This window comes from Dipodomys merriami, unplaced genomic scaffold, assembly GCF_024711535.1.
Source record: "Dipodomys merriami isolate MVZ:Mamm:240054 unplaced genomic scaffold, mDipMer1.0.p SCAF_2, whole genome shotgun sequence".
Lineage (NCBI taxonomy): Eukaryota > Metazoa > Chordata > Mammalia > Rodentia > Heteromyidae > Dipodomys > Dipodomys merriami.
The window spans coordinates 57927450-57955208 of record NW_027203381.1 but is presented as its reverse complement, the minus strand read 5'-3'; the positions used below and the strand labels follow the sequence as shown (position 1 = coordinate 57955208).

General features: G+C 40.0%; 1 protein-coding gene and 1 pseudogene across 10 annotated transcripts in view; one reads left to right on the top strand and one right to left on the bottom strand.

The window, feature by feature from the left end:
- The first annotated feature begins 953 nt into the window (after positions 1 to 953).
- LOC138832174 (ankyrin repeat domain-containing protein 26-like) overlaps positions 954 to 27759 on the top strand; it is a 130004-nt gene continuing 103198 nt past the window's right edge. For 9 of the 10 annotated variants that reach the window (XR_011373527.1, XR_011373526.1, XM_070029696.1 and 6 more), the window contains exons 1-8: positions 954 to 1352; positions 5079 to 5193; positions 5348 to 5521; positions 8900 to 9006; positions 11575 to 11712; positions 14917 to 14978; positions 17364 to 17397; positions 20571 to 20643. Coding sequence is in view for 8 of the 10 variants with exons in the window: in XM_070029696.1 (XP_069885797.1) it covers positions 1108 to 1352; positions 5079 to 5193; positions 5348 to 5521; positions 8900 to 9006; positions 11575 to 11712; positions 14917 to 14978; positions 17364 to 17397; positions 20571 to 20643 (948 nt within the window). In the remaining 2 variants the exon portion in view is untranslated. Of the gene's footprint in view, positions 1353 to 5078; positions 5219 to 5347; positions 5522 to 8899; positions 9007 to 11574; positions 11713 to 14916; positions 14979 to 17363; positions 17398 to 20570; positions 20644 to 27759 lie in introns of those variants that run through there. The other variant, XM_070029700.1, reaches the window with a different exon arrangement.
- On the bottom strand, positions 10043 to 10459 carry LOC138831633 (small ribosomal subunit protein eS12 pseudogene; annotated as a pseudogene).

The following is a 27759-nucleotide window of genomic DNA, read 5'->3' as shown; positions in this document are numbered from 1 at the left end:
TGTTATCCACATTGATTTTCATTTTATTTCATTTTTCAGGAACCTGGCAGGACTAGGGACAGGCAAGCAGGAAGTCCAGTATGAGCTGCAGAAGCAGCCAGGCTCTCGGGCAGCCACCCCATGGCCAGTCTGCCTTGGGAGGTGTAGGCTCCTAGGCTTTCAGTCTGCCATAGTGGGGAGGAAGAGGGAGGAGAAGGAGCTGGGTAAGGAGGACTCAGGGTAAGACTAACCCAGGCAGCGCCACAGTCCACTGCGCCCATCGCCCAGTGCAGGCTCCAAACCCTTCGCTGGTCAATGCGTGTTCTGCACGCCCCGCCCGCTCGGGGTAGCCTGCTCCTCTAGAAGGGGAACCAGGGAACCCAGCCCATCGCTCGCCCCAGGCAGCCAGGCTCCTCCAGCTTGCACTGGGGCCAAGCCAAGTCCCCGGTCCTACACTGCTGGCTACATGAGGCTCGACGTGCATCTGCTTGGCTCCTCTTTGTGACCAGAACCCGGACTTAGACTTTTTTTTTTAAACAATTGGAATATCACAGGCTTTATTTTGCATTTATAAATAGTTCTTGCTGTCAGGGCGAGATACGGAATGCAAGCTTTATCTCCACTTCGGCTTTTTTTTTTTTTATCTGTGTTGTGTGTGGGGGTGGGGATGGGGGTGGGGACCTTGGGTTGGACTCAGAGCTTCATGCTCTTTTTTGGCTTGCTTGCTCAGCCAAGCTCTTCCACTTGACCTTATTGCCATGCTTGCTAACGGATTAACTGGAGACGGAGGCTTGTGAATTCTCCTTCCCCATCCCTTTGGACAGCTTTTAAAGCAGGATCTTCCCATCTTAGCCTCCTGAGTAGCTAGGATTGCAGGCGTGGAACCACTGGCCCAGCGCCCTGCTCAGCGAGCTCGTTTGACTCCCAGGTGCGCGCGTGTTGATCAGCGTTGCTTGCGCACGAATGTTCTGTCAACTACCGTTGATAGTTTCAGTACCACAGAGCATCGCTGTTAGGATGTTGTGTGTGAGATGAAGTTGGCTAACTTAGAAATGCTTGTGTTGGGTTTCAAGGGAAGTGAAAGGTCTACAGGGAAGGAAGGGATCTCTAAGATTCGTAGCTTCAGCCATGAAGAAAATATTTGGCTTTGGGATTAAGGAGAGGACACCTTTGGGCTTCTGCGATGGCAATAGGAGTACCTCCCTGCAATCTGGGAATGAAAATATTGATAGCCACTATTGGAGAAATTTTTATGCCAAATACAAACCTAAGGAAAAGCTGCACAAGGCTGCAAGCACAGGGAAAGTAGAGAAATTGGTATCTATCCTTGATAGCGGGAAAATCCATGTGGATAACAGAGACAAGAAGAACAGGTAATAGGGCCTGCTAAGGAGGGTATGAGCTGGGGGAGTGGGTGGTGGTCAGTGGGAGGAAGAATACAGGGGTGGGCTGACTTCCCACTGCACACACTTGCACAGCTATGTGAGGGTCTAGCACCCAGACTATCTTTCTGAACAGCAGAACAAGATCAAAGCTTTCCTAGTTTTCCCATCCTTACAATCACCGTCTTGCAATGACTTAAAACTGTCTTAACTAACACAGTTAAATGCAAGTAAGAGTTTAGTTTAATGTATGCATTTTAATGGTTTGTAACCATAATAGAAAAGTAAATGAAATATGAACCCTAATGCATCCACTTCACACCTAAAAATTCTTCAAATAATATTCATCAGCATTTTTACAACAGTGTATATCCATGTCTATGTGTTCCTCTACTGTTTGGAGGGGGCTAAGAAAGAAACTTTGAGACAGAAAGATGGCCCTTCCTCTTGTACTAAGAGCAGTGGGTACCTGATCAGCCTCTGCCACTATCCATTGCTGTGTCTGGGTGGTCCTGGGCCCTGAGACTGTCAGGTAGGATGTTGATAGTGGCCCAAATACTAATTGTTATTCAATGGACCCTGTTTAAATGGTACCTACTAAGGCTCAAAGTCTTGTGCCTAGTCCCTGGCTCCAAGGTTTTATGTATTTATATCATTGGGGTGTGTGTGTGTGTGTGTGTGTGTGTGTGTGTGTGTGTGTGTGTGTGTGTATGCTGGTTCTAGGCTTAAACTCAGGGCCTAGCTTTTTCTTCTCAAGACTGGGGCTCTACCAGTTGAATCACAGCTCCACTTCTTTCAGCTTTTTGGTGGTTAATTGGAGATAAGACTCTCACACTTTTCTACCTGTGCTGGCTTGCAACTGCAAGCTTCAGATCTCAGCCTTCTGAGTACCTAGGATTACAGGTATGAGCCACTTGCACCCAGCCAGGCTCCATGTTTTGGAGTAGGAAGATTCAACAATTGCCAAATGTGAGCTCTTTATGTGCTTATTAATTTTACATGAACCAAAAAAAAGTTTGAATTAACTTACATTCACCTTTTGAAGTATCAAAATATGTGACTAGTTTTTACATAGGAATCAATTCACCATAGCCAAAAGAGATCAAAGCAGAAAACAATAGAAAATCTATACTACTGTCATAATATTTTTAGGAAAAGATTTATTCATGAATGAAATGACTTAACTGGAGAAAATGACTAGATTTTTATGATTGAAAATAACTCACTAAAGAAAGATAAATATTGGGGCTGGGAAGGTGGCTCAGTGGTAGAGCGCTTGCCTTGCATGCTCGAGGCTCTGGGTTCGATTCCTCAGCCCCACATAAGCAAAAAGAAAAAAGCCGGAAGTGGCGCTGTGGCTCAAGTGGTAGAGTGCTAGCCTTGAGCTGAAGAGCTGAAGGACAGCACCCAGGCCCAGAGTTCAGGCCCCACGACCGGACCCAAAAAAAAAAAAAAAAAAAAAAAGAAAGATAAATATTTTAAGTAATACAAAATAAGTAGTGGAGCAAAAAAAGAAAAGTCAATTTATACAATTTTATGTTGTGAAAGAACTTCTTATAAATGTCCTCAAAAGAAAATATTTCTTTTGGCTTCCCTCCCACTCCCATTCCTTCCACTGGCAGATGAATAACACACTTAATAACCACACCCAGGCCAGGTGCCAGTGGCTCACACCTATAATCCTAGCTACTCAGGAGGCTGAGATCTGAGGATCATGGTTCAAAGCCAGCCTGGACAGGAAAGTCTGTGAGACTCTTATCTCCAATAAACCACTAGAAAACCAGAAGTGGCGATGTGGCTCAAGTGATAGAGTGCTACCCTTGAGCTGAAAAGCTGAGGGACAGAGCCCAGGCCCAGAGTTCAAGCCCCATGACCAACAACCCCCCTGACTCCCGAAAAAAACCACGCACACTGAACACACACTGAACCACACCCACAGCCTAAAAGCAGATTACCTAAAGGTAGATTTATCATAAGAAAAGTAAGATGTATTATAAAAACAATGCAATATCCTTGCAACACATATTTCTCATCTATCTCCATTTATCTCCTGGGCACTGTCCCTAAGCTTTTTCCTCAAGGTTAGGACTACCTACCACTTGAGCCACAGCTCCACATCTGGCTGTTTGGTGGTTAAGTGGAGATAAGAGTCTCATAAATTTTTTCCCCCTGAGCTGCCTTCAAACCAGGATCCTCAGATCTCAGCCTTTTGTGTAGCTAGGATTGTAGGTATGAACCCTGCACCTGGCTCTATCTCCATTTTGATGAGAATTCTTTCCTATGAATAAGGAAAAGACTGAAGTCTTTTTATTTAGTCATTGGTGATTGGAATCAATTCCAGAGCTGCCTCTATGTTAGTACTCTACCACTGAGCTATACACACCTTCAACTCCTCAACTGTGATCTTTGAAAGATCTATAGGTAATTTTTTTTATTTTTTGGGTCCGGTCGTGGGGCCTGAACTCTGGGCCTGGGTGCTGTCCCTCAGCTCTTCAGCTCAAGGGTAGCACTCTACCACTTGAGCCACAGTGCCACTTCTGGCTTTTTTCTTTTTGCTTATGTGGTGCTGAGGAATCAAACCCAGGGTCTCAGTCATGCAAGGCAAGCACTCTACCACTGAGCCACCTTCCCAGCCCTGATCTATAGGTAATTTATGGATATACAAAGCAATATTTAGTGTCCTGGGTAAGAGAAGGAGTTTAAGTTAAATAAAGAATTGAATGCTGTTTTCAGATTAAGAACTGGGAGGATGAGGAGCGTTGGTAATTATGTTGCTGCATGAAGTTTAAGTTGCTCATGATGTTTTTTCAAATAGACAATTTAAGGATAACTACTGTATCAGATTTGAAAAATGTCCATATCACTATCCATCAATTACATTATCCTAAAATGAGAGATACAGATGATTGGTTCTCCTCAGAAGTGATTAAAATATATCCTATAAATAAAATATATCCTATAAAAGTTGCAATGCTTCACAGGATGGAATGATACATCATCTCTGAAGATGGTACAGATGAATGTTACCATGAAAAGACAAGCTGCATTAACCAAGTGACAAAAAGTCAAGTTGATTATTTAAACTTTAGCAAAAGATACATACAAAATGTGTTGTGTGAAACTTTCTCTTCTTATTTCTACAACTTACAAGTTTATTGGTCTGGGAATGTGGCTCAGTGGTAGAGTGCTTGCCTTGCATGCATGAAGCCCTGGATTCAATTCCTTAGTACCACATAAACAGAAAAAACCGGAAGTGACACTATGACTCAAGTGGTAGTGTGCTAGCTTTGAACAAATGAAGCTTAGGGACAGCACCAAGCCCTGAATTCAAGCCCCAGGACTGGTAACAAATAAAAAAAAGTTTATTATTTAGTTTCCAGCATTTAAGGTTTATCATTACTTTTTTGTTTCTGACTTAGTTGGTCCCTATTCTGGGTATGTAGCTCAATAGCAGAGCACTTGCCTAGCATACAGGAGGTCGTGAGTTCTATTCCCAGCTTCACATGTATACAAAAACAATGCAATCAGGTAGGCTGCTTTTTTCTTCAATAGTATGAGTGACAACAGCTTATAGTATCCTTTCTTCAGAAGAAAATCAAATATTTAGAAAACAATGGAATGACATGCCAGTACAATATTTACAGTGGCATAAGTAATTGTGTATTTGGAGATAATGATCCGTGATTCCATTAAAAAAAATCCCTTTCATTTCCACAGGACTGCTCTGCATTTTGCCTGTGCTTGTGGCCATGTCAAAGTGGTGACCTTCTTAATCGCCAATGATTGTGAGATTGACCTCTGTGACAGCGACAACAGCACTGCTCTGATTAAGGTAGACTGGAACCATTGCTTTCAGTGTGAGATGGATTTGATTTAAATGCTTAGAAGAAAAAAATGTATCTCATTTAAAGCTTACACATTTGTTAAATTTAGGGAATGTTTTTCTTGAACTCACTGAGTCCACAGTCTGTGTTCAATACTCTCAGGCTGTACAATGCCAGGAAGAGGAGTGTGCAACCATTTTACTAAAGCATGGCGCTGATTCAAACATTGAAGATGTCAGTGGCTTCACTGCTCTTCATTATGCTGTCTGCAATGGGAATAGTCCAATGGTTACCAAGCTGCTTGCATATAATGCAAACATCGAAGCAAAGACTAAGGTATAGAACACTCAACTTTGATTCTAAAATATTTGAAATACCTGTGTTTTACTAGTGACAAAAGGCTTTATTTTCTGTGTTTAGAAGCTTGGCCAGGGCTGGGAAGTTGGCTCAGTGGTAGAGTGCTTGCCTTGCATGACTGAGGCCCTGGGTTCAATTCCTCAGCACCACATAAGCAAAAAGAAAAAAGCTGGAAGTGGCGCTGTGGCTCAAGTGGTAGAGTGCTAGCCTTGAGCTGAAGAGCTGAGGGACAGTGCCCAGGCCCAGAGTTCCGGCCCCACAACCGGACCCCCCCCCCCCCCAAAAAAAAGAAGCTTGGCCATTCACTGAATAAAAATATTTTGAAATAATGTAAATGTTGAAGATGTCACTTTAAATATTGCGTTTAAAAGCAGCCTTAGGGCTGGGAATGTGGCTTAGTGATAGAGTGCTTGCCTAGCATGCATGAAGCCCTGGGTTTGGTTCCTCAGCACCACATAAACAGAAAATGCCAGAAGTGGCTCAAGTGGTAGAGTGCTAGCCTTGAGTGAAAGAAGCTCAGGGACAGTGCCCAGACTCTGAGTTCAAGCCCAGGACTGGCAAAAAATAAAAAAAATAGAAGCAAGCCGGGCACCAGTAGCTCATGCCTATAATCCTAGCTACTCAGGAGGCTGAAATCTGAGGATTGTGGTTCAAAGCCAGCCAAAAGAGGAAAGTCTGTGAGACTCTTATCTATAATTAACAACTCAAAAACTGGAAGTGGTGTTATGGCTCAAGAGCTAGAGAGCTAGACTTGAGCTGAAGAATCCAGGGACAGTACCCAGGCCCAGAGTTCAAGCTCCATGACCGACAAAAGAACAAACAACAACAACAAAAAACCAGCATTAGAAGGTTCAGCCTTTCTTCTATGGATTGTGACAAATTTATATGAAAACACTGAAGGGTTGTTTTGTTTTTCTTTTTCCATTCTTCCAATTCTAGCTTTTTTGCTGATTAACTGGAGATAAGAGTCTCTCAGACTTATCTGCTCAGGCTGGCCTTGAATCTCAATCCTCAGATCTCAGCCTCTTGAGTAACTAGACACGAATAGCCAGAAACCAGCAGTATTTTTAAACTTTTCTTTATCTAGCCTATAAATAATACATATAGATTGGTTTTAAATATATATATATATATATATATATATTTTTTTTTTTGAGTGGTTGTTGGGATTGAACTCAGGGTTGGGTGCTATCCTAATGTTCAAGGCTAGCATTCTACCACTGAGCCACAGCTCAGCTTCTGGTTTTCTAGTGGTTAACTGTGGATAAGAATCTCATGGAGGGGCTGGGATGGTGGCTCAGTGGTAGAGTGCTTGCCTTGCATGCATGAGGCCCTGGGTTCAATTCTTTAGCACCGCATTAGCAGAAAAAGTGATAGAGTACTAGCCTTGAGCTGAAGAGCTGAGGGACAGCGCCCAGGCCCAGAGTTCAGGCCCACGACTGACCAAAAAAAAAAAAAAAAAAAAAAAAAAAGAATCTCATGGACTTCCCTGCCCAGGCTGGCTTTGAATAACAATCCTCACATCTCAGCCTCCTTAGTAGCTAAGATTACATGCATGAGCTACCAGTGTCTGGTAGCTTTAGAATTTTTACTGATAAGCGATGTTCTTTTTATTTGTGATTTATACTTTGCCAAAAATAAAAAGAATAACTCAAAGCAGTAATTAAACTGGAGCAAGAATAAAAATGGATTCAGTAGATTAGCCTGACACATGTCTTTAAGCCAGCATTCATGAGTAGAAGGCAGGAGGATTATGAAATCCAAGCCAACCTTGGATACGTAGGGAGATCCATGTTTCAATAAATAAACAAGCAAACAAGCACATAAACAAAAGGTATGCATCCCAGAATTATCTTAAGAATAAAATTAGGTATGGAGCTTAGTAAGAACTTGGTAAGAATGTTTCACCTTAGCTGGGCACTGGTGGCTCATACCTATAATCCTAGCTATACAAGAGACTGAGATCTGAGGATCATGGTTCAAAGCCAGCCCGGGCAGGAAAGTCCGTGAGACTCTTCTCTCCAATTAACCACCAGAAAACTGGTAGTGGCGCTGTGGCTCAAGCGGCAGGGGGCTCACCTTGAGCTGAAGAGCTCAGGGACAGTGCCTAGGCCCAGAGTTCAAGCCCCATGCCTCATACACACACACACACACACACACACACACACACACACACACACACACACACACACACACACACACACACACAAGAATGTTTCATCTTATGGTGGATGAACTCCACAGACTTTTTAGTAACAAGCATTCAAAGTTTCTTTGAAGCCTATATCATTTAATTTAGTGATTTTTTTTTGAGGCAGGTATCTGAAATCCTAAAACCATAAGTAGAAGAATATCAAGCAGGCTTCCTCCACAACCTGCAGAAAGTATCTGATATTGGAGAGTTCTTAATACAATGAATGTCTCTGAAACTCTACTTTGTCAAATACTAGTGTTTGCCAGAAGAAATCCTATAAAATAGGAATTAAACAAAATTAAAAAGATTTATTTCTGGGTACATAATGCAGTTTGTCTTATTTCTTTCTCTTAAAAATTATTTATTTCATTTATGTGGTTCTGAGGAATTGAATCTAGGGCCTCATGCCTGCTAGGCAAGTACCCTATCACTAAGCCACATTCCCCAGCCTGTCTTATTTCCCAGGGACATGATTATCGAGTTTTTATGTTGGGGCACAGCACAACTGTAAAAGTAAATATTCTTCGGAATATAGACAGAAATCCTGATCTAGACATGATAATTTAGTTTTTTGTTTTTTGTTTTTGCCAGTCCTGGGGCTTGAACTCATGGCTTTGGCCCTGTCCCATAGCTTCTTTTGCTCAGAGCTAGCACTCTACTACTTGAGTCACAGTATACCACTTCTGACTTTTTCTGTTTATGTGGTACTGAGGAATTGAACCCAGGGCTTCATGCATGCTAGGCAAGCACTCTACCACTAAGCCACATTCCTAGCCCAATTTAGTTATCTATCCAATCACATAGTGAACATATTTGCTACTATATATTTGGACTTGGGGCTTTTGGGAGAAAAGTACAGTCTGTCAAGAAGCTCTTGTCTTAGATAGGAGCAATCATCATACCCTGACAAATGATGCAATTGAGGCAAGGACTCATGGAACCAGTTAATAGTGGAAGCGAGTTTTGTACAGTAATGGGGTTATTGTAACAAATCTCAGTGGGAGGGGACTGTCAGAAGGAGCAACGCGTGTGAAAGCACAGTATAAGGAGGAAGAACACTACTGGTGATTTACTCTATATGTCTATATTTACAGGGTCTTTTATAACATTTTCAATTTGGTTGAAATTGTGTGAATTATAAAGTGATTTTTGTCATTTTGCAGGATTACCTCACACCTTTTTTACTTGCTCTAAGGGAAAGCAAAGTACATGTGGCAGACCTTTTAATAAGGAAGGGAGCAAATATACATGCACTTGATGAATTTAGAAGGTATGTCTTTAAAAATGTAAACTTTAAGCTGGGCACCAGTGGCTCACACCTGGAATCCTAGCTACTCAGGAAGCTCAGATCTGAGGATCATGGTTTGAAAGCAGCTCAGGCAGCAAAGTCCATGGTCCTGTTAGCCACCAAAAAGCCAGAAGTGGAACTGTGGCTAAAGTGGTAGAGTGCTAGCTTTGAGCACAAAAGCTCAGAGACAGCATCTGGGCCCCTGATACACACACATACATACACAAAAGTAAACCTCAGTGATGCTCCAGTGTGATAACAATCACTCAAGTCAGATATTTGATTGATGGGAAGAAGATTAACCTATGCTCATCTGTGAACAAAATCATGTAGAAATCATGAGGAAAATGACCTATATAACTGTGGGTAGGGATGGGAGGGGGAAACTGGGCTCAGCAAAGGAAGGGGTGACATTGTCTAAAAAAAGAAACATACTCATTACACGACTTACAAAATGGTAACCCATCTATACAAACGCCTTAAAAACAACAATAAAATTATATTAAAAATGTTAACATAAACCATCAGGTAGAAAAGCAATTATTTGTAGTGAGTAATACAAAAAGAACATAATGGAGTACATGTTCCCTTAAATATTAATTAATGTTAATTATTATTTGATTTTTGTTGGTCACATGATCATATGCTCACAGGGTTTCATTTTTCTTCTTCTTCTTCTTCTTTTTTTTTTTTTTTGGGTCCGGTTGTGGGGCCTGAACTCTGGGCCTGGGCGCTGTCCCTCAGCTCTTCAGCTCAAGGCTAGAGCTCTACCACTTGAGCCACAGCGCCACTTCCGGCTTTTTTCTTTTTGCTTATGTGGTGCTGAGGAATCAAACCCAGGGCCTCAGGCATGCAAGGCAAGCGCTCTACCACTGAGCCACCTTCCCAGCCCAGGGTTTCATTTTTCACTTGTTTTTGTTTTAAAATGATTTATTAAGCATAAATAAGAGTTGGAAATTCTAGTCTGTTGGATGACTCTGCTTTTTTCTTTCAATAGTCAAGTTTTTAATTTACTTGTTCATTTCTTGCATTTGAAGTACTCTTTGATGATATCCTTGGCCTAAGACTCTTTGTATATAGTCTTTAACGGCTACACAACTGCAACCAGCCATTTTTATGATTTTTCTTCCTTCTGGATCATTTTGCAGAGGCCTACCCACTCCTCTAGCTTTTTGTTGTTGTTGTTGTTGTTGTCATTGACCTTAAGATTGATTTGGTGCTCACCAAAGGGTCTCCACCAACTGGATATACATGAGCTCATTACAGTTTGAAGCAAACACACTCAGATATGTTTGGCTCTTGTGTAAGGCTTTGGCTGCTTGGTGAATTCCACATGCTAGGCCTTGGTGGATGAGAGCGGTCTTCAGCACCTCTTGCAAAGCAGTACAGAATTAATGTCCATTACACCTCCAGAAGCAGTGCTTTCCTCCTCCATGGCGTGGATTATGGGTGAAGCCAATCTCGCCTGCCTTGGCAGCTGCTGGGAAAGAGCTAGATGACTCTGCTTTAAGGCGATTCCATGGTAGAATATTGCTGTTAAGCTATTCCTAAATGACTTTTAATGGCCATTACTGCTGTAAAGACTTGTTTCTTCTACCTGATTTAGTTTGATGCTTTTATTTTATGACAAAAGAAAAATAGATTTAACTGGAAAAACTTGAACTGTGAAGATGTCCTAGGTATATGATAAAGGCTTTGAAATCACTGCATTTAATTTCTAGCTTTCCCATATTCTATTTATGTGTCTTAGCAAAAATTATTTATCCCCAGATACGTTCCATGAGATGAAAAAGAGGATAATAGCCTTTAAGGATAGTTTCAACACTATTTATCTACCATTTAGTTTATTGCCTTCCACCTTGTGATCAATATAATTAAACTACCGTATTAGTACTACTATTATTTTATTTATTTATTTATTTATTTATTTATTTTTTGGGTCCAGTCGTGGAGCCTGAACTCTGGACCTGGGCGCTGTCCCTCAGTTCTTCAGCTCAAGGCTAGTGCTCTACCTCTTGAGCCACAGCACCACTTCCAGCTTTTTTTCTTTTTGTTTATGTGGTGCTAAGGAATCGAACCCAGGGCCTCATGCATGCAAGGCAAGCGCTTTACCACTGAGCCACCTTCCCAGCCCCACTATTATTATTTTAAATACATTTTCATACTGTTATCATTATTCTATTCACACAAATAGATTTTACTTACATGAACATCAACTGACTTGAAATTCAATGTGTTACTTTGGATTAGGGAATAAGTGGGGAATTACTCATTTTACCTAGATAAATGACCTTAACACATTTATTATCCATTAAAGTCCACATTAAATGAGAGATTCTGGATATATTATCCCAGTGCAACAAAAGGTTCTCCATTTGATTTTTCCTTTGAGCCTTGGAGATAATTTCCAGAGGCAAATATCAGAGCATATACCTGTCAGTAACTTTCTGCACAGACAGACAAGGTATCAAATTCGTAGGATTTATCTATTTATCTGTATAAATAACTCAGTGAAAGTAGCCAATGGTGACACTGTCTATGTTTTTTTAGAAATGCTCTCATGTATGCCGTAAGATGCGAATCAAAAGATATGATCGCGCTTCTTCTTCAGCGAGGCATTGAGGTTTCCCATCAAGATGGTTTTGGATGGACTGCGTTACAATATGCAGCTGCAAGTCGTTCTAGGATGTAAGTGTTCACTTTAACATTGAGTAGAGGTTTAAAACAGTTACTATTGCACTATTTCACTGGTTGATGAAGTTTTAGGACTGTGAGTTAGTATACTTCATCAGTCAGTAACAAAACAAAAAGATAGACTAGTTAGAAGTAGCAATTTGTGCAGAATATTTTACCCCAGAACTTTTTTTTTTGAGGGGGGGATTGGTGGCTTTGGCAGTAATGGAGATACTTGTAATTGGAAAGTGTTTTATCACTGAAGTGGATCTCTAGCCCCTAGGTCAGGAATTTTAAGGCCTTTTTTTCTTAGGAATCCCAGCATGGGATCTTTTATCTGGGATCTAGAATATCACATCTTTGATTTTTGTAATTAGCTATTTGGGACTTGAAATGTTTAGTTAAGCTGAAAAATAACATTACTTTCTCCTGGGGAAAGAACCTAAGGAGTTCATCAAATATAAGAATGTCAGGGGCTGGGAAGGTGGCTCAGTGGTAGAGCGCTTGCCTTGCATGCATGAGGCCCTGAGTTCGATTCCTCAGCACCACATAAGCAGAAAAACAAAAGCTGTAAGTGACACTGTGGCTCAAGTGGTAGAGTGCTAGCCTTGAGCTGAAGAGCTGAGGGACAGTGCCCAGGCCCAGAGTTCAGGCCCCACGACCAGATCCCCCTCCAAAAAAAAAAAAAGAATGTCAGTCTCCTTTCACAAGTCAGAGAGATGGGGGAAAAAGGGAGAATCTAATTATGCTTTTGTTTCTGTTGGTTCTATATCTGCAATGCTGCTGTTAAAACTGAATCTGGGAGTCCAGAAATCATTTCTACTATCATTTTACTACCTTTTACTTACTATCATTTTACTACTAATCATTTTACTACCTTGCTGCCCTTACTGATCTATACTGCTGAGTCTTTTTTTTTTTTTTTGGCCCACTTGTGAGGCCTGAACTCTGGGCCTGGGCGCCATCCCTCAGCTCTTAGCTCAAGGCTAGCGCTCTACCACTTGAGCCACAGTGCCACTTCCGACTTTTTCTGCTTAAGTGGTGCTGAGGAATCGAACCCAGGGCCTCATGCATGCAAGGCAAGCGCTCTACCACTGAGCCACCTTCCCAGACCTATTATTATATTTTTTAGTTCATCTGTACTTAGTTTTTTTTTTGGTTGTGTGTTTGCTTTGCTTTGCCAATCCTGGAGCTTGAACTCAGGGTCTGAGCACTGTCCTTAGGCTTCTTTTGCTCAAGGTTAGTGCTCTATGACTTGAGCCACAGCACCATTTCTGGCTTTTTCTGTTTATGTGGTACTGAGAAATCAAACCCAGGGTTTTATTCATGCTAAGTAAGCACTTTACCATTAAGCTACATTCCCAGCCCTGTACTTAATTAATGTATTTAAGCTCAGTATTTCCAAAGCTAGCTGCTTTGGTAATGGGACCTCCTAGCTTTAAACAAACATATTGTTTGTAAAATGACCTTTTCTCATATTCACAATCTTACATGGAGTCTACATCTTCCTGTAAATCCTCTAGGCAAGTTACCTTCTAGGACTTTATCTTTTCTGCTAGCAAATACTAGTTGAGATCATTCTAAATTGTCAGATTCAAATAGTGTTGGAGGAAGGGATTGGAGGTTTTTGTTTTTTTTTTTATTCATTTCTATCTGAGACCAGGATTTGAACTTGGTATCTGACACTTTCACTCATTGGCTGGTGATCCACCATATGAGCCACTCCTTCAAACCCATCTTTTTTTTTTGTCATGGGGCTTGAACTCTGGGCCTGGGCTGTCCCTGAGTTTTTCAGCTCAAGGCTAGTGCTCTACCACTTGAACCACAGTGCCACTTCCGATTTCCTGATCTTCAGCTCCTGAATAGCTAGGATTACAGGCGTGAGCCACCAACCCCATCTTTTTTAGTACTAGCTCTGGACCAAAGGTTCCTGAGTATCCTGTGTAGTGTCCTGCATCAACTTTCCCACAATGCATGCCATTTTGCAACTAAGCACTCAAGTGATGTTTTTACTATTGTCACAGTAATGAGAATGTCCCCAAAGACTTTATGCCTCAAGCTTTCAAGATATTTTCAAATGCTGTCTCACAAGGAAGACAGAATTCTCTGATCTGAAGTATACTGGTTGGATATAAGAGCTAAACAGCATCATTCCTTATTTGTGTCCATGGCTTTTTTTTTTCCTTTTTGTAAATTCCAAGTAAGTTGGAGATAAACATGTAGATTGAACATTATTATAACAAATGTGCTGTTGAAAAATTGATTAGATAGGCTGATTGACTTTATGTGCTTAGTGTGATTGATTAGTTAAATACTGAACAATCTTTTAATCTAATTTTAATATTTGCATATTAATGAAAATTTAGTTATAAATTGTTAAATAGCTGATTTGTTATGAATCACAAACTGCAAATGATTGAACAGCTATTATCCAAAACTTGGGCTTAAATTTTCCTGATACTTGCAAAAGACACACACATTGGATTATATTTAGGATTCCAAAACTGTTCAACATTAAGGAACAAATTATCTGGTCCTGGTGACTCACACCTATAATCCTAGCTAATCAGGATGCTGAGATCTGAGGATCACAGTTGGAAGCCAGCCTGGGTAGGAAAGTTCATGAGACTCTCCAATTAATCACTGAAAAGCTGGAAGTAGAGCTGTGGCCAGCCTTGAGTGAAAAAGCTAAGGGAGAGCACTCAGGCCCTGAGTTCAAACGTCCGTACCGGCATGCATATGTGTGTGCGTGCACACACACACATGCATGCTAAAAGAAACAGATTATATCATTGCTTTACTATTTACATACACAATTGTGTATGTTGTTATATTATTTCATTAAATCTGCACAGCAGCCCGTGGAACTGAAGCAGTAAAATCTATATTTTTGGAAGAAAACTTTGAGCCCAAGAGAAACAATTTTCCCAAGAAAACCAGCTATTGGTTATGAAGCTAAGACTTTTACTGTGATGTGTCCTTATGTCAAGCACACCTGGTTCATGTGTTATGCTATAATGTACTACACAGTGATTTCCCTTTATTTTTCTTCTTTAACTACAAGCCTAATGAAAAGTTTTAGCGCTTACAACCTTTGAAGATGGAAAAAATTCTAATAATATCTCTGATACTGTCTGAAACATTCCTAAGAATTTCACAAATTTGACCTTTTTTTCTTATTAACATTAAAATGATAATTTCCTTACTTTTATGTGGCAGCTGGAACATACTTTTGAACTATGAAGAACATGAGCTTAATAACTTACAAGAGAACAATACAGGTAGGAACAAATTACTGGAATTACTTCTGATAGTCCTATTCTGTATATAATAGGTCATAGTAAGGAAGTTTAGATTCCAAGAGTGGTTTAAAAGGCTAAGTGTAACTTATATTTTCAAGTTTCATAATTTCTCTGTTAATAGGGCTCAGAATGAGTAAAGAAATGACACAAAGTTTACAATCTGAAACAGTGTTGTTTAAAAAAAGCATTACTTGGTCCTTGGTCCTTGAAATCTCAGATATCTTTGTGTAAATAAGAAAAAGGCTGGTAGAGTGGCTCATGTGGGAAAGGGCTTCCCTGGCTAGCCCAAGGCCTTGAGTTCAAACCCCAGTAATGGCAAAAAAAAAAAGAAAAAAGAAAAAAAGTATGTATTTGTTTGCCCAGCACCAGTGTCTCCTGCCTAGCTACTCAGGAGGCTGAGACTGAAGATTATGTTTAAAGCCAGCCTGGCATGAAAGTCTGCGACTCTAATCTCCAATTAACCAGCAAAAATATGGAAGTGGAACTGTAGCTCACGTGGTAGAGCACAGCCTTGAGTGAAAAAGCTAAAGGACACTGCCCAGACCCTGTGTTCAGGCCTCACCTGAGCCACTGCTCCACTTCCAGGTTTTTGGTGCTTAATTGGAGTTAAGATTCAGCTCTGGCTGAATTTGAATCATGAGCCTCAGATCTGAGCTTTCTGAGTAGCCAGGATTACAAGTGTGAGTCATCAGTACCTGATTTATTTTCTTATTTTTATATCATTTTATAATAATTATTATTTGTGATGCAGAGGATTGAATTTATGGCATCCCACATACTAAGCAATTACTCAGCCATTGAGCTACAACCTTAGCCCAAGGGAAATTCTTATAGGTTCATAGTGATTTTTTGTCATATTTTACCTGAAGTGAAAAGGAATCAAGGTTTTCTGTCTCATTTTGCATGTGGACGCATGTGCGCGCACACACACACACCCCACTCTTATGAATCTATCAGCTTTTGCCTAGCAACTTGCTACCACCCAATATCTCTAGCTGTGACTATTAGCTGTAGTTCAGAGTTCCTAATCTCTGCTGATAGCTCAAAGAATTTTTTCCATGGGAGAGAAAATAATAACTACATTCAAGCCATGATTTTCTCACAGGAAAAATAGAAAGAACAGCTTATTAGTATCTTCCCCAGAAGAGAACTAGGGAGAATCAGCATCACTCTGATTTCTCTTGAGCTCTTGCCATCCAACAGCTGAAAAGACTATGCAGATACTTGTGTCTGTATTTTATCATCCAGTGCCAGTAGATTGAGCATCCTTGTAACAGGGTAAACTGTTTTCACCAAATTCTCAGAAAAGCTGTGTTGTGTCATTAAAAAAGTAAGAATACTGTGTGTGTGTGTGTGTGTGTGTGTGTGTGTGTGTGTGAGAGAGAGAGAGAGAGAGAGAGAGAGAGAGAGAGAGAGAGAGAGAGAGAGAGAGAGAGAGAGACAGACAGACAGACAGACAGACAGACAGACAGACAGACAGACAGAAAGACAAACAGAGAGATAGACAGACAGACAGAGAGAGACAGAGAGAAAGTGTCTTGGGACTTGAACACAGAGCCTCAGTGCTATCCCTGAGCTTTTGTGCTGCAGATTAGTACTCTACTACTTTGAGCCGTAGCTCCTTTTCCAGCTTGTTGGTAGTTGATTGGAGATAAGAGTCTCATGAATTTTCATGCCCAGTTTGGCTTTGAACCGTGAACCTCAAATCTCAGCCTTCTGAATAGCTAGGATTACAGGTGTGAGCCTGTATTCTCTTAAGAATTATTCCTAGTGCCATTTTCTTTCTAGAAAAATCAAGCTTATTGCCTGACACTGTCAGTTTATGATACAGCTTCTGCTACTGACACTATTTACTGATATTTTCTGACAACATAGCCCTCAAGTTGATTATGGCCATTATACACAGTTTTCTCTTAGGAATCAAAATTTGATCTTTGTATCCAATGACTGCGAAGAAGTGGAAGAGTTCTGAATGTATAACAACCTATCAGAAGTATTTAATTAGAAGTTAATTAATATTAACTCTAGACTGTTCTTCAGGTATAGTCTCTGAATGCTTGCTACCAAAACATCAATTTATGTATTTGATATTTTGTGTCTTTAAAATTTATTTAAGCTGGGAGCTGGTGGCTCATGCCTGTAATGCTAGCTACTCAGGAGACTAAGATCTGAGGACCATGGTGCAAAGTCCAAGAGTCTCTTACCTCCAATTAACTACTGTGCTGTGGCTCAAAATGGAAGAGCACTATCCTTGAGCAAAAGAGCTCAGGGACAGTGCCCAGGAATTAAGGAATTCAAGCCCCCCCAACCAACAACAACAAAAAACACCTATATAAAATATATTTTATCTTTTTTCTTTAATAGCATCTAGTAGCTCTGAAGACAACTCTTTAACCAGGTACGTTTATTATTTCCTATAGTCATTACAACATATTTGTAAAATATTTGCACTATTATGACCTGTTTTTATTAATTATGCAGCTGTCATTCAGAGAGGTTGGTTAATCAATGAAGTTTTCCCCTTTTTATATGGCCTTTGTTTTCTTTTTCCACCACTAAAATCTGTTTTTAATTTTTACAATCTTTTCTGCTTTCCTTTTTGTTTCTTCTATAATTTCTGTCAGCTAAGTATTCCTTTTTTGTGTGGAGAGAATTAGAAGTACAAAGAATTTCATAATTGAAAGAAAATCATTAAAAGTAATCAAAACAATCTGTAGTGTTTCAACTTAAATGTAACATTTTGGACAAATGGTTGTTATGATGGAGAACATAAAACACAAGGATTAGCATTAAAGTAATTGTTCTGGATATAGGAAATGGTATAAGTGAAATTTAATCTCATGGTCCTAATTTCTAAGGCCAGTTGCCTTTCTTATTTGTTATTGTATAGGTGGGTTTTACTATTGCCAATGGAATAGGGTAAGAATGGAGTTAGCAATGAAACCAACAGTAGAGGATGGGAGTAGGGTTAAGAAGGGAAGGGGAAACTTAAAAGGGAAAATGCTGTGTTGGGGTGGAATAAGAATTTGAGAGAAAAGGGGGGCGGGGGGGGAGGCTGGGAAGGGATGGGAAGGGGAAACAAAGGAGGAGGCTACAATGTTTGATAAGAAATGTACTCACTATCTTGCCCATGTAATTGTAACCCCTCTGTACAGTATTTTCACAATAAAAAATAAAAAAGAAAGAATTTTAGAGAAAAGATCTGAATACTAAACTTAATCAAATTTGGTAAATGTAATACAGGAAGTGGTCACATAGGATATTGAATGTTACTTAGAAAGGCATATTAAAGTAGGTATCTAAGGGAATCCTCAAACATGTGTTGCTTAAGAAGGAAAAAAAAATCAATTGTATGGCTGGGTGTCAGTGGCTCACCCCTCTAATCCAGCTATTTAGAAGGCTGAGATTTGAGACTCTTATCTCCAATAAACTAATACAAAAAAAGCTGGAAGTAGTGCTATAGCTCAAGTCATAGTCTTGAGCACAAAAAGGCTCAGGGACAGCACACAGACCCTGAGTTCAAGCTCCAGGACAGGCAACAAACAAACAAACAAAAACAAAACCAAAAAACTGTTGGAACTGACAATTGGCAAGATTACTGTTGTAAAATTTTTTAAATAATTTGAGTCCTGGGAAGAGTATATACAGCAGATAGGAATGTAGCATCATTGACAAAAATCTCAATTTACACAGTAGATTAGAATCTCTCTAGTACCAAGGGACTGGATATAGCTGAATGACATCTGTGGCCCAGTGGAGATGTTCCCTCAAATCCCTCTCCTCCATTCCCAACTTACTGAGGTACTTCATATGCATATGTACAATAGTAAGGATTCAGATTGGCTGGCACGGCGATTATAGCTGGAAATAAGCCCGCACGGAGAGCAGGTAGTTACCTCCATTTAGCTCTTTTCAGGGGCGGGAAATACCAAAATCCCGCCCTTGGTCCTTTGTACACATACTTCTTTCAGGAAATCTACACCTTCTTCCTAGACTGAAGACTTGAAGTGATAGAGAATGTCATTGAGCCCATAAGAAGGAAGATGCTTAGAGTATTTAGATTCGAGGACTCTGTCAAGTATCTCCTTTGACGTATCTGAGTTATGTATGAAGCTTTTGAAGTATTTGTTAGTTTATGTGGCCCTAAACAAGAGAAGACCCAACTGGGAAAATAGATCTCATAATTTTTTTTTTTTTGAGTTGGTTGTGGGGCTTGAACTCTGGGCCTGGGTGCTGTCGCTGAGCTCTTCAGCTCAAGGCATAGTGCCACTTCTGGTTTTCTGGTGGTTAATTGGAGATGAGTCTCACAGCCTTTCCTGCCCAGGCTACTTTGAACCATGATCCTCAGATCTCAACCTCTTGAGTAGGATTACAGGTGTGAGCCACCAGTGCCTGGCTAGATTTCATAATTTTTAATGTTATATTCTCTCTCTAGGAAGAACATTCTCAATGCGAGTTTGTTTCTATTTGTTCTTTAACTTTTGTACATTTAGCTTTCAAAACAAAAACTGTTTTGAAGCATTTAAATGTTTCAGAGAACTCCTTTTATAGTTTTAGGGTGAAGAGAGGCAATGGGTTCTTCTCCCCACCATCCTGGGCCTTGAACTCGGCCTGGATGCTGTTTCTGAGCTTTTGTGCTCAAGGCTAGTGCTCTACCACTTGAGCCACAGCTCCACTTCCAGCTTTTTGGTGATTAATTGGAGATAAGAATCTCATGGTCTTTTTTTCTGCCCTGGCTGGGCTTGAACGACAAACCTCAAATCTCAGTCAGCCTCCTAAGTACTAGGATTGCAGGCATGAGCCACCAGCACCTAACCTGGGTTCTTTTTTTTTTTTTGGTCAGTCGTGAGGCCTGTACTCTGGGCCTGGGCACTGGTCCTCAGCTCTTCAGCTCAAGGCTAGCGCTCTACCACTTGAGCCATAGCACCACTTCTGGCTTTTTCTGCTTATGTGGTGCCGAGGAATTGAACCCAAAGCCTCATGCATGCAAGGCAAGCTCTCTACCACTGAGCCACCTTCCCAGCCCCCTGGGTTCTTTTTTATAGGTGCTTTTTATGCCGAAGAGCCAGCACTGCCATGGCTGCTGGTTACACAGTCTGGGATTTTAACTAGGACTAGTTGGAGAAGGGAGAGTGTATCATTCTACATCATTTTAGGTAGCAAAAGTTTTGTGAGCATTAACTAGACTTTCAGTTCGGCCTTTAGGATCGTCCATTTATGATGAAGGCACAATGTTATTATCATTATCATTATTTTTTTGTGCCAGTTCTAGGCTTGAACTCAGTACCTGGGGTGCTATGCCTGACATTTTGTACTCAAGGATAGTGCTCTACCACTTGACTCATAGCCTACCTTTGGCTATTTGGTGATTAATTCAAGGTAAGTATCTCATAGACATTCCTGCCTGGGCTGGCTTCAAACCATGATTCTCAGATCTCAGCCTCCTGAGTAGTTAGGATTACAGGCATCTGGTGAAGACTCAGTATTTGTATATATTGGCTGTCACTATTTGATATGGAACAAAGAATGTTTCATAGGTTATTCATTTTGTTACACATTTTTGTTTTAAAGGTGTTCTGATGAACCTTTCCCCCAGGTTTTCTCATCTATTTCAAAGCAAGGTGATGGTAATTCTCATAGCAAGGTAAAGTGCTCCTTTGTGAAATTAATTTTCTAGCTCTGATTTTTGTTTTAGGCAATTGCACTGAGTTAGACTTAATACGTTTTACTTCATTTGTTTAAACACTTCAAATGCAATCCATACGAATAGCTAACTCTTAGGCCTACTTGTACTAAGCGTGCCCCCGACCCAGGGGAGCTCACGTAGCACCGCACTTGGTCCGGAGGTCCAGGGGAGTCTGCCGAGGCTATGAGTCCCTGAAGGGAGGAGCGGCCGGCTTACAGCGGAGGGTCGATCCGACGTGGAGTCACCTCGCTGGAGAGGCCGGCCGTCTCCCGGGGTCTCTGCTGCCCTGGGCGTTTGCATGTTTTAGGCTGGCCCTTCATTTCTGGCTGTGTCTGATTACCAGGGCTGCCTCGATGGCAGCTCTGCTTCTGGTCAGGTCTGGCAATGGATGAAGGCGGAGCTGGCTTGCCTCTGGCTGCATCTGGTTATCGGGTAGGCTAGTTGCCTTGGTGATGGCTTTGTAGGCTCTCTGGTGTGTCCTTATCGTTCACAGTTCTCACTTCTAACTTCTAACTCCTAATTTTACAATTTAACATTCCATATCACACATACATTTCATATATTCTTATTCAATAGCCTACCATATCAATGTTCAATAACACATTATGTCAGTATTCAATAACACACACGATGTCAATATTCCACAATATTAACCCCATTAATGCTTACTTTTAAAATTTAGCCATGTTCTATTCCATCATTGTTTTATATAGAATTATGTGTAGTTGATTGGAGATAGTAGGGACTTCAGAATGGTGTGAGAAACACATGGCAACAGGAAAGTTTATTCACAGTACTTTTCCCACAGTACAGAAAATTTGGCTAAGGATTATTTGGATAAGTATTGTTTGCTGTGACTTTTAGTTTATACTAACAGGGCTTTTATATTTCTCAAATTTTAATAAATCTCTACTGGATCCAATGAGTAATTACAGTCATCAAATTACAGACCTCAAATAATTTCTCTAGTGCATTTAGTTTCAAACGACATGCAGATTTTTCTTGGAAACTTAATTTTTTTTAATTTAAAAAGTTTTAGTACCGGGCTGGGAAGGTGGCTCAGTGGTAGAGCACTTGCCTTGCATGCCTGAGGCCCTGGGTTCGATTCCTCAGCACCACATAAGCAAAAAGAAAAAAGCCGGAAGTGGCGCTGTGGCTCACGTGGTAGAGCGCTAGCCTTGAGCTGAAGAGCTGAGGGACAGCGCCCAGGCCCAAAGTTCAGGCCCCACGACCGGACCACCCCCCCAAAAAAGTTTTAGTACCATAGAGCATTTAGGAAAGTTAATAAAAGTTTCTCTTTACCCTTGGCTCTCTGTTTAGACTAAAATAATAGTAGGAAGTATGGAGATTTATAAATTTAAAATAGTTCTCAAAATTTATATCACAAAGGGATTTTAGTATGTTTGTTTTCTTTCTTTCTCTCTCTTTCTCTCTTTTTTTTTTTTTTCCATTAGTTGTGGGGCTTGAACTCTGGGCTTGGGCGCTGTCCCTCAGCTCTTCAGCTCAAGACTAGAGCTCTACCACTTGAGCCACAGTGCCACTTCCAGTTTTCTGAGTGGTTTATTGGAGATAAGAGTCTCACAGACTTTCCTGCCTGTGTTGGCTTTGAACCATGATCCACAGATCTCAGCCTTCTGAGTAGCTAGGATTACAGGCGTGAGCCACCGGCACCCTGCTTTATTGTGTTTTCTAAAAAATTAAGAATCTGTTGTGAAACTCTCCTTGTAACTGAGGAATACATGATCTGTTTCAAATACTAACCAGAATCAGAGACTCTCATTAGTCATATGAGAATACTTTAATTTTTAGAAATTGTTTGCATTCTTTCCAGGTGCTGGTGGCTCATACCTGTAATTCTAGCTACTTAGGAGGCTGAGATCTGAGGATCATGTTTGGAAGCCAGCCTGGGCAGGAAAGTCTGTGAGACTCAACTCCAATTAAATACCAGAAAACCAGAAGTGGAGCTGTGGCTCAAGTGCTAGAGCACTAGCCTTGAACAAAAGCTCATGAACAGTGACAAGGTCCTGAGTTCAAGCCCCAGAACCGGCGCGCGCGTGCGCACACACACACACACACACACACACACACACACACACACACAGTCCTTGTTATTCTAACATTTCAAATTTTATATTTTGTAATTAATGATTTAAGTATTCATTTAAAGTTCCTGCCCTGAGCCATACAAGATTAGGAAACCTGTGTATATCCTGTAGCATCTAGACTGAGGTCTTGAATAAGTATGTAGAATACATAAATTAACATTATTAATGTAAATATATGAAAAGATAAATGGATTTTAAAATGGAATGTTACATGCAATGTAATGTACATTAAACATCTACTAATGATTAAATTTCTAAAAATGTGTAAACGTTTCTCTAGCATCATGTTGCATGAGTTCAGGTAAGTAATTCTGAGGAAGATTTAAGAAAACTTAGAGAAACATCATCAACAGGAAAGAAATTTTAGTATATTTCTAGTATTCTCCAATTAGGACTTTAAAGACTTTAGAATATATTTCTGAAAATTTTAAACTGATGCAATGCAATCTCCTTATATATATGTGTATGTGTATATATATATATATATAAACATATATATATACTCTTTAAAAATTAAAGTTTTATATATATATATATATATATATATATATATTTCCAAGCTCTGTGTTACTCTTTAGAATTCTAATTACCTTTCTGGGCACTGTTCACATCTGTAATTCTAGCCACTGATGAAGCTGAGATCTGAGGACTGAGATTCAAAGCCAGCTTGGGCAGAACAATCTGAGATATTCCACTCTCCAGTGAGCCCACAAAGTGATTGAAGTGTAGCTCAAATGGTCCAGTGCCAGCTGTGAGCAAAAAAGCCAAGTGAGAGCCCTAGGCCATGGGTATACACACACACACACACACACACACACACACACACACACACACACACACACACACACACACACACACACACACACACACAGAAATTCTGATGTCCATACTCCAAGTGGAGAATTAAAGTAACATTTCTTTTACCAGTTTTTTTTTTTTTTTTTGCTCTGATGTTTCAGTGTTCAGGTTGTGGTATTTAATGTCATGTCAAATCGATTTGTATAGCAATAAAATTAAAATCTATTATAGTAATACTTAAAAATTGTAGCATCATCAGTATCATTAGGGACATATTATTAAAAGTTCCTATGACATTCCTTTACACAGTTTTTGGGGGTTTTGTGATATTGAGGATACATGAGCACAAATGGGGATTTTATTGTCACATTTCCATGCATGGATACAATCAGCCCTCTTCCTATCTCTCCTTCCTCTTCTCTCTTCCTACAACAATTTCCACAGGTTTCATTGTTTTGTTTTCATACATGTTAACAGTCTACTTCGACTCTATTCATTCTCTTTCGCTCTTGTTAGCCCAACCCTTCCTTGCTGGTACCCATGCCCAAAGAGCTGGTTTCTCTTTCCCTGTTCCTAACCCATTATTGATCAACAGCTTTCATTGATATTATGAAAAAAATTGCATTTTAAAATAGAATTTCACATTTTTTTTTTTTTACAACATACTGCTTCTTCAGAAACACCTAATTCCAGGCTGGATGTCGGTGGCTCATGCCTGTAATCCTAGCTACTAAGGAGGCTGAGATCTGAGGATCTCGGTTCAAAGCTAGCCTGGGCAGGAAAGGCCGTGAGACTCTTATCTCCAATAAACCACTCAGAAAACTGGAAGTGGCACTGTAGCTCAAGTGGTAGAGTGCTAGCCTTGAACCAGGCCCAGAGTTCAAGCCCACGACTGACCATAAACAAAAACAAAAACAAAAAAACCCCACACTTAATTCCATAATCACATAAGAATCTCTCTCCTATAATTGAGATTCAACCTGACTTTAAGCCCTACAACAGACCAAAAAAATACTTGAGATTCAAGTGTTGTTGCTTTTAGATGAATCAGTCTTACTATGTTACTGAGATTGTCCTCAAATTCCTTAGTCTAATGGACCTATGGTGCCAGCAATCCTGACTTATAATTAAAAGTTTTCAGTAATGAGTTTTCTCTCCATATGTGCTTGACTTTTTCACTCAATGTTGTAGCTCTACCATTTGAGTCATACCTTCACCTCCAAATTTTTGCTGGTTAGTTGGAGATAAGACTCTCAGAGACTTTTATCTGCCTGGACTGATTTGAATCTCAATCCTTAGATCTCATCCTCCTAAGTAGCTAGTATTGCCACCATTGCTTTTAATAATGATTTTATTTTAGTTCCAGCCCTCAAGAAACTGAGAGAGAAGGACTGTAAATTTGAGACCAATCTCAGCTATATAGTGAGATCCTGTCTCAACCCCCTGCACTTCAAAAAGCTTTATTTCTAGGAGAAATCTTGTAACTTCTCACATTGTTTAACATTAAATCTTTTGGAATTAAGTATTGCCATTAACTTTTAAAATGCACATTACAATTTGAAGTTAAAAATGTATATTAAATTGTATCACAGAATGGAAACATATCATATGTGAAAGAATTATTAGTTTACTTAGATTTTCAAGAATGTTTCAGAAAAGGAAAACATGAGGAATTGTAAATTTGAGGTATTGACATAACAATTCAGTTCCATGGTGTAGGAAACACTTTCATAAATTGAATGCTTTGAGAGCCTCTATGGAAGATATGCTTGAGATGAGATAAATATACCTAAAAGCGACCTATTTGAAAGTGGTCACTCGGAAGAAAGCTATGGAAAAGACCTGAACCCTTAGGTATAAAGAGCTTCAGCACTGGTAACAGCACATTGATAGAGTACAATACATCCAATCCCTGTTTGTCATCTAGGACTTAGGTAATAAGGGACAAAACAATTTACCTCAGTTGAATTTTATGGTCTTTATTAGGGGTGGCACTAGGTCTACATTTAGATGGCTAGAATGTAGAAATGGCATAAGAAATATGAAATTAATCAGTGACAAGTGAAACAAGTATACTGTGCAAGATGAAATGATCCCCAGAGCATTAAATGACATAAAATCAATATTGAAGCTACCTTACTGAGCCTGAGGGTAATAAAATGGCAGTACTATTAGTAAAATAATAGAAAAGTGAATGGGGACAAATGTGCTTCTATTTTGGTATGAGACAAATATTAGTAGCCTATTTATGGGAATATCCTCCAGGAATATCGGGGTTTACTACTTGATTTGCTACTTGGTTTGCTCCTAGAATTGTAATTTTAATTTTATTTTTTGTCAGTCATGGGGCTTGAACTCTGGGCTTGGGCACTGTCCCTCAGCTCTTCAACTCAAGGCAAGCACTCTACCACTTGAGCCACAATGCCAACTTCTGGTTTTCTGATGGTTTATTTGAGATAAGAGTTTCACAGCTTTTCCTGCCCAGGCTGGCTTTGAACTACGATCCTCATATCTCAGCCTCCTGAGTAGCTAGGATTACATGTGTGAGCCACTGGTACCTGGCTAAATTTTAAATGTTTTGACTTTGCATATTGAGTTTGCTGCTGAGTAAAGTCACTGTATGCTAGGCAGTTAAAACACTGAGTAAACCAGACTAGGATTATGCTATAGTTTTTGAAACAGGACAATGTCTGGGATGGAGCTCAGTGGCAAAATGCTTACCCAGCAAATGCAATCTCCAGTACAAAAAACCCCAAAACCCACAAACAAAACAAAACAGTGGAAAACAGGAAAAATAAACAGTAAATACTGTAAGTTGGTGTAGATGATCCATATAAAAAATAAAAGGAGTTAGATTACAGAATAGTGAAGATGTTTATAGTTACAATGGAGATGGGAGCATAGTGCAATTCTGTAGTCACAGAGGCCATTTTCCTGGGTGTGATAGTTAAGATGCAAATGTGTGAGCCATGTGGAAGTCTCTGAGGAGCACATTCTGGACAGAGATCATTAAGAGACATCTGTTCATGGAGTTACTTTTAACATTCCAGAATAATCAGGAAGCAGGAACTAAGATAATCATCTCAATAGCCATTTCTTCTTCTCCCTCCTTCTCTTCCTCCTCTTCCTTCTCTTTCTGCTCCTTCTTTTTCTTCTCCTTCTCGTCCTCCCATTCACTCTCCTCCCTTCTGCCTGTTCTCCTCCTCCCCTCCTCCTTCTTCTCTCTCTCCTTCTTCCTTCTCCTTCTTCCTTTTCCTCCTCCCCCTCTTTTCTTCCTACTCTTTCCCATCCCCCTTCCTCCTCCTCCTCCTCCTCCTCCTCCTCTTCCTCTTCCTCATCCTTTTTGTCTTTTTGTGCCAGTACTGGAGCTTGAACTCAGGGCCTGGGGACTGTCCCTTAACTTTTGTTTCTTAAGGCTTGAACACTACCACTTGAACTCCACTTCTGGCTTTTTGGTGGTTAATTGGCAATAAGAGTCTCATAGACTTTTCTGCCCTGGATGGCTTTGAACCAGGGCTCCTCAGATCTCAGCCTTCTGAGTAGCTAGAATTACAGGTGTCAGCCACTGGCTCCAGGCTCATTTATTCTTTATGTAATATGTAAACAAGAAAATACACAAGTATGTGGTGTATTTCAGACACATCAAATGTAAATGTACTTGTGCTTCCCTCTTACTGAGGCTTCCTGTATAGTTCTTTCCTAACTAGGAAAAGTTGCACATCCTCTCTAGAATTTCCATGCACTTATTTAAACATAACCTGAAGAAAAGTGTTTCCTGCTACTTTTTCAAAACCTTTTTACTATTGTGACATCTTTACATAATGTTTGTAAAACTTTGTTTATCTGATGAAGCAGCACTTAATGTGTCCTGTTTATACTTAATATGACATACCTGAGCTCAAGCCAACTATCTTAACACCAAATATGTCACAATGGAAGTAGTATTAATAAGGGTGCTTATAACAATTTAAGATGTATTTTGAAAAAAATCATCATGTGTGTGGATTTCAAGATTGCATATTCTTAAGTTGTTTTCTTTGTTGATTGTATGCAAGCACAATAATTGTGTCCATGAATGCATTGCCTCTCAACTTCCATGGCTAGTTTAGAAAGTTAATGTCCATATGAAGGTAAAAGATTAGCTTGATATACAGAGCATACGTGAAGTTCT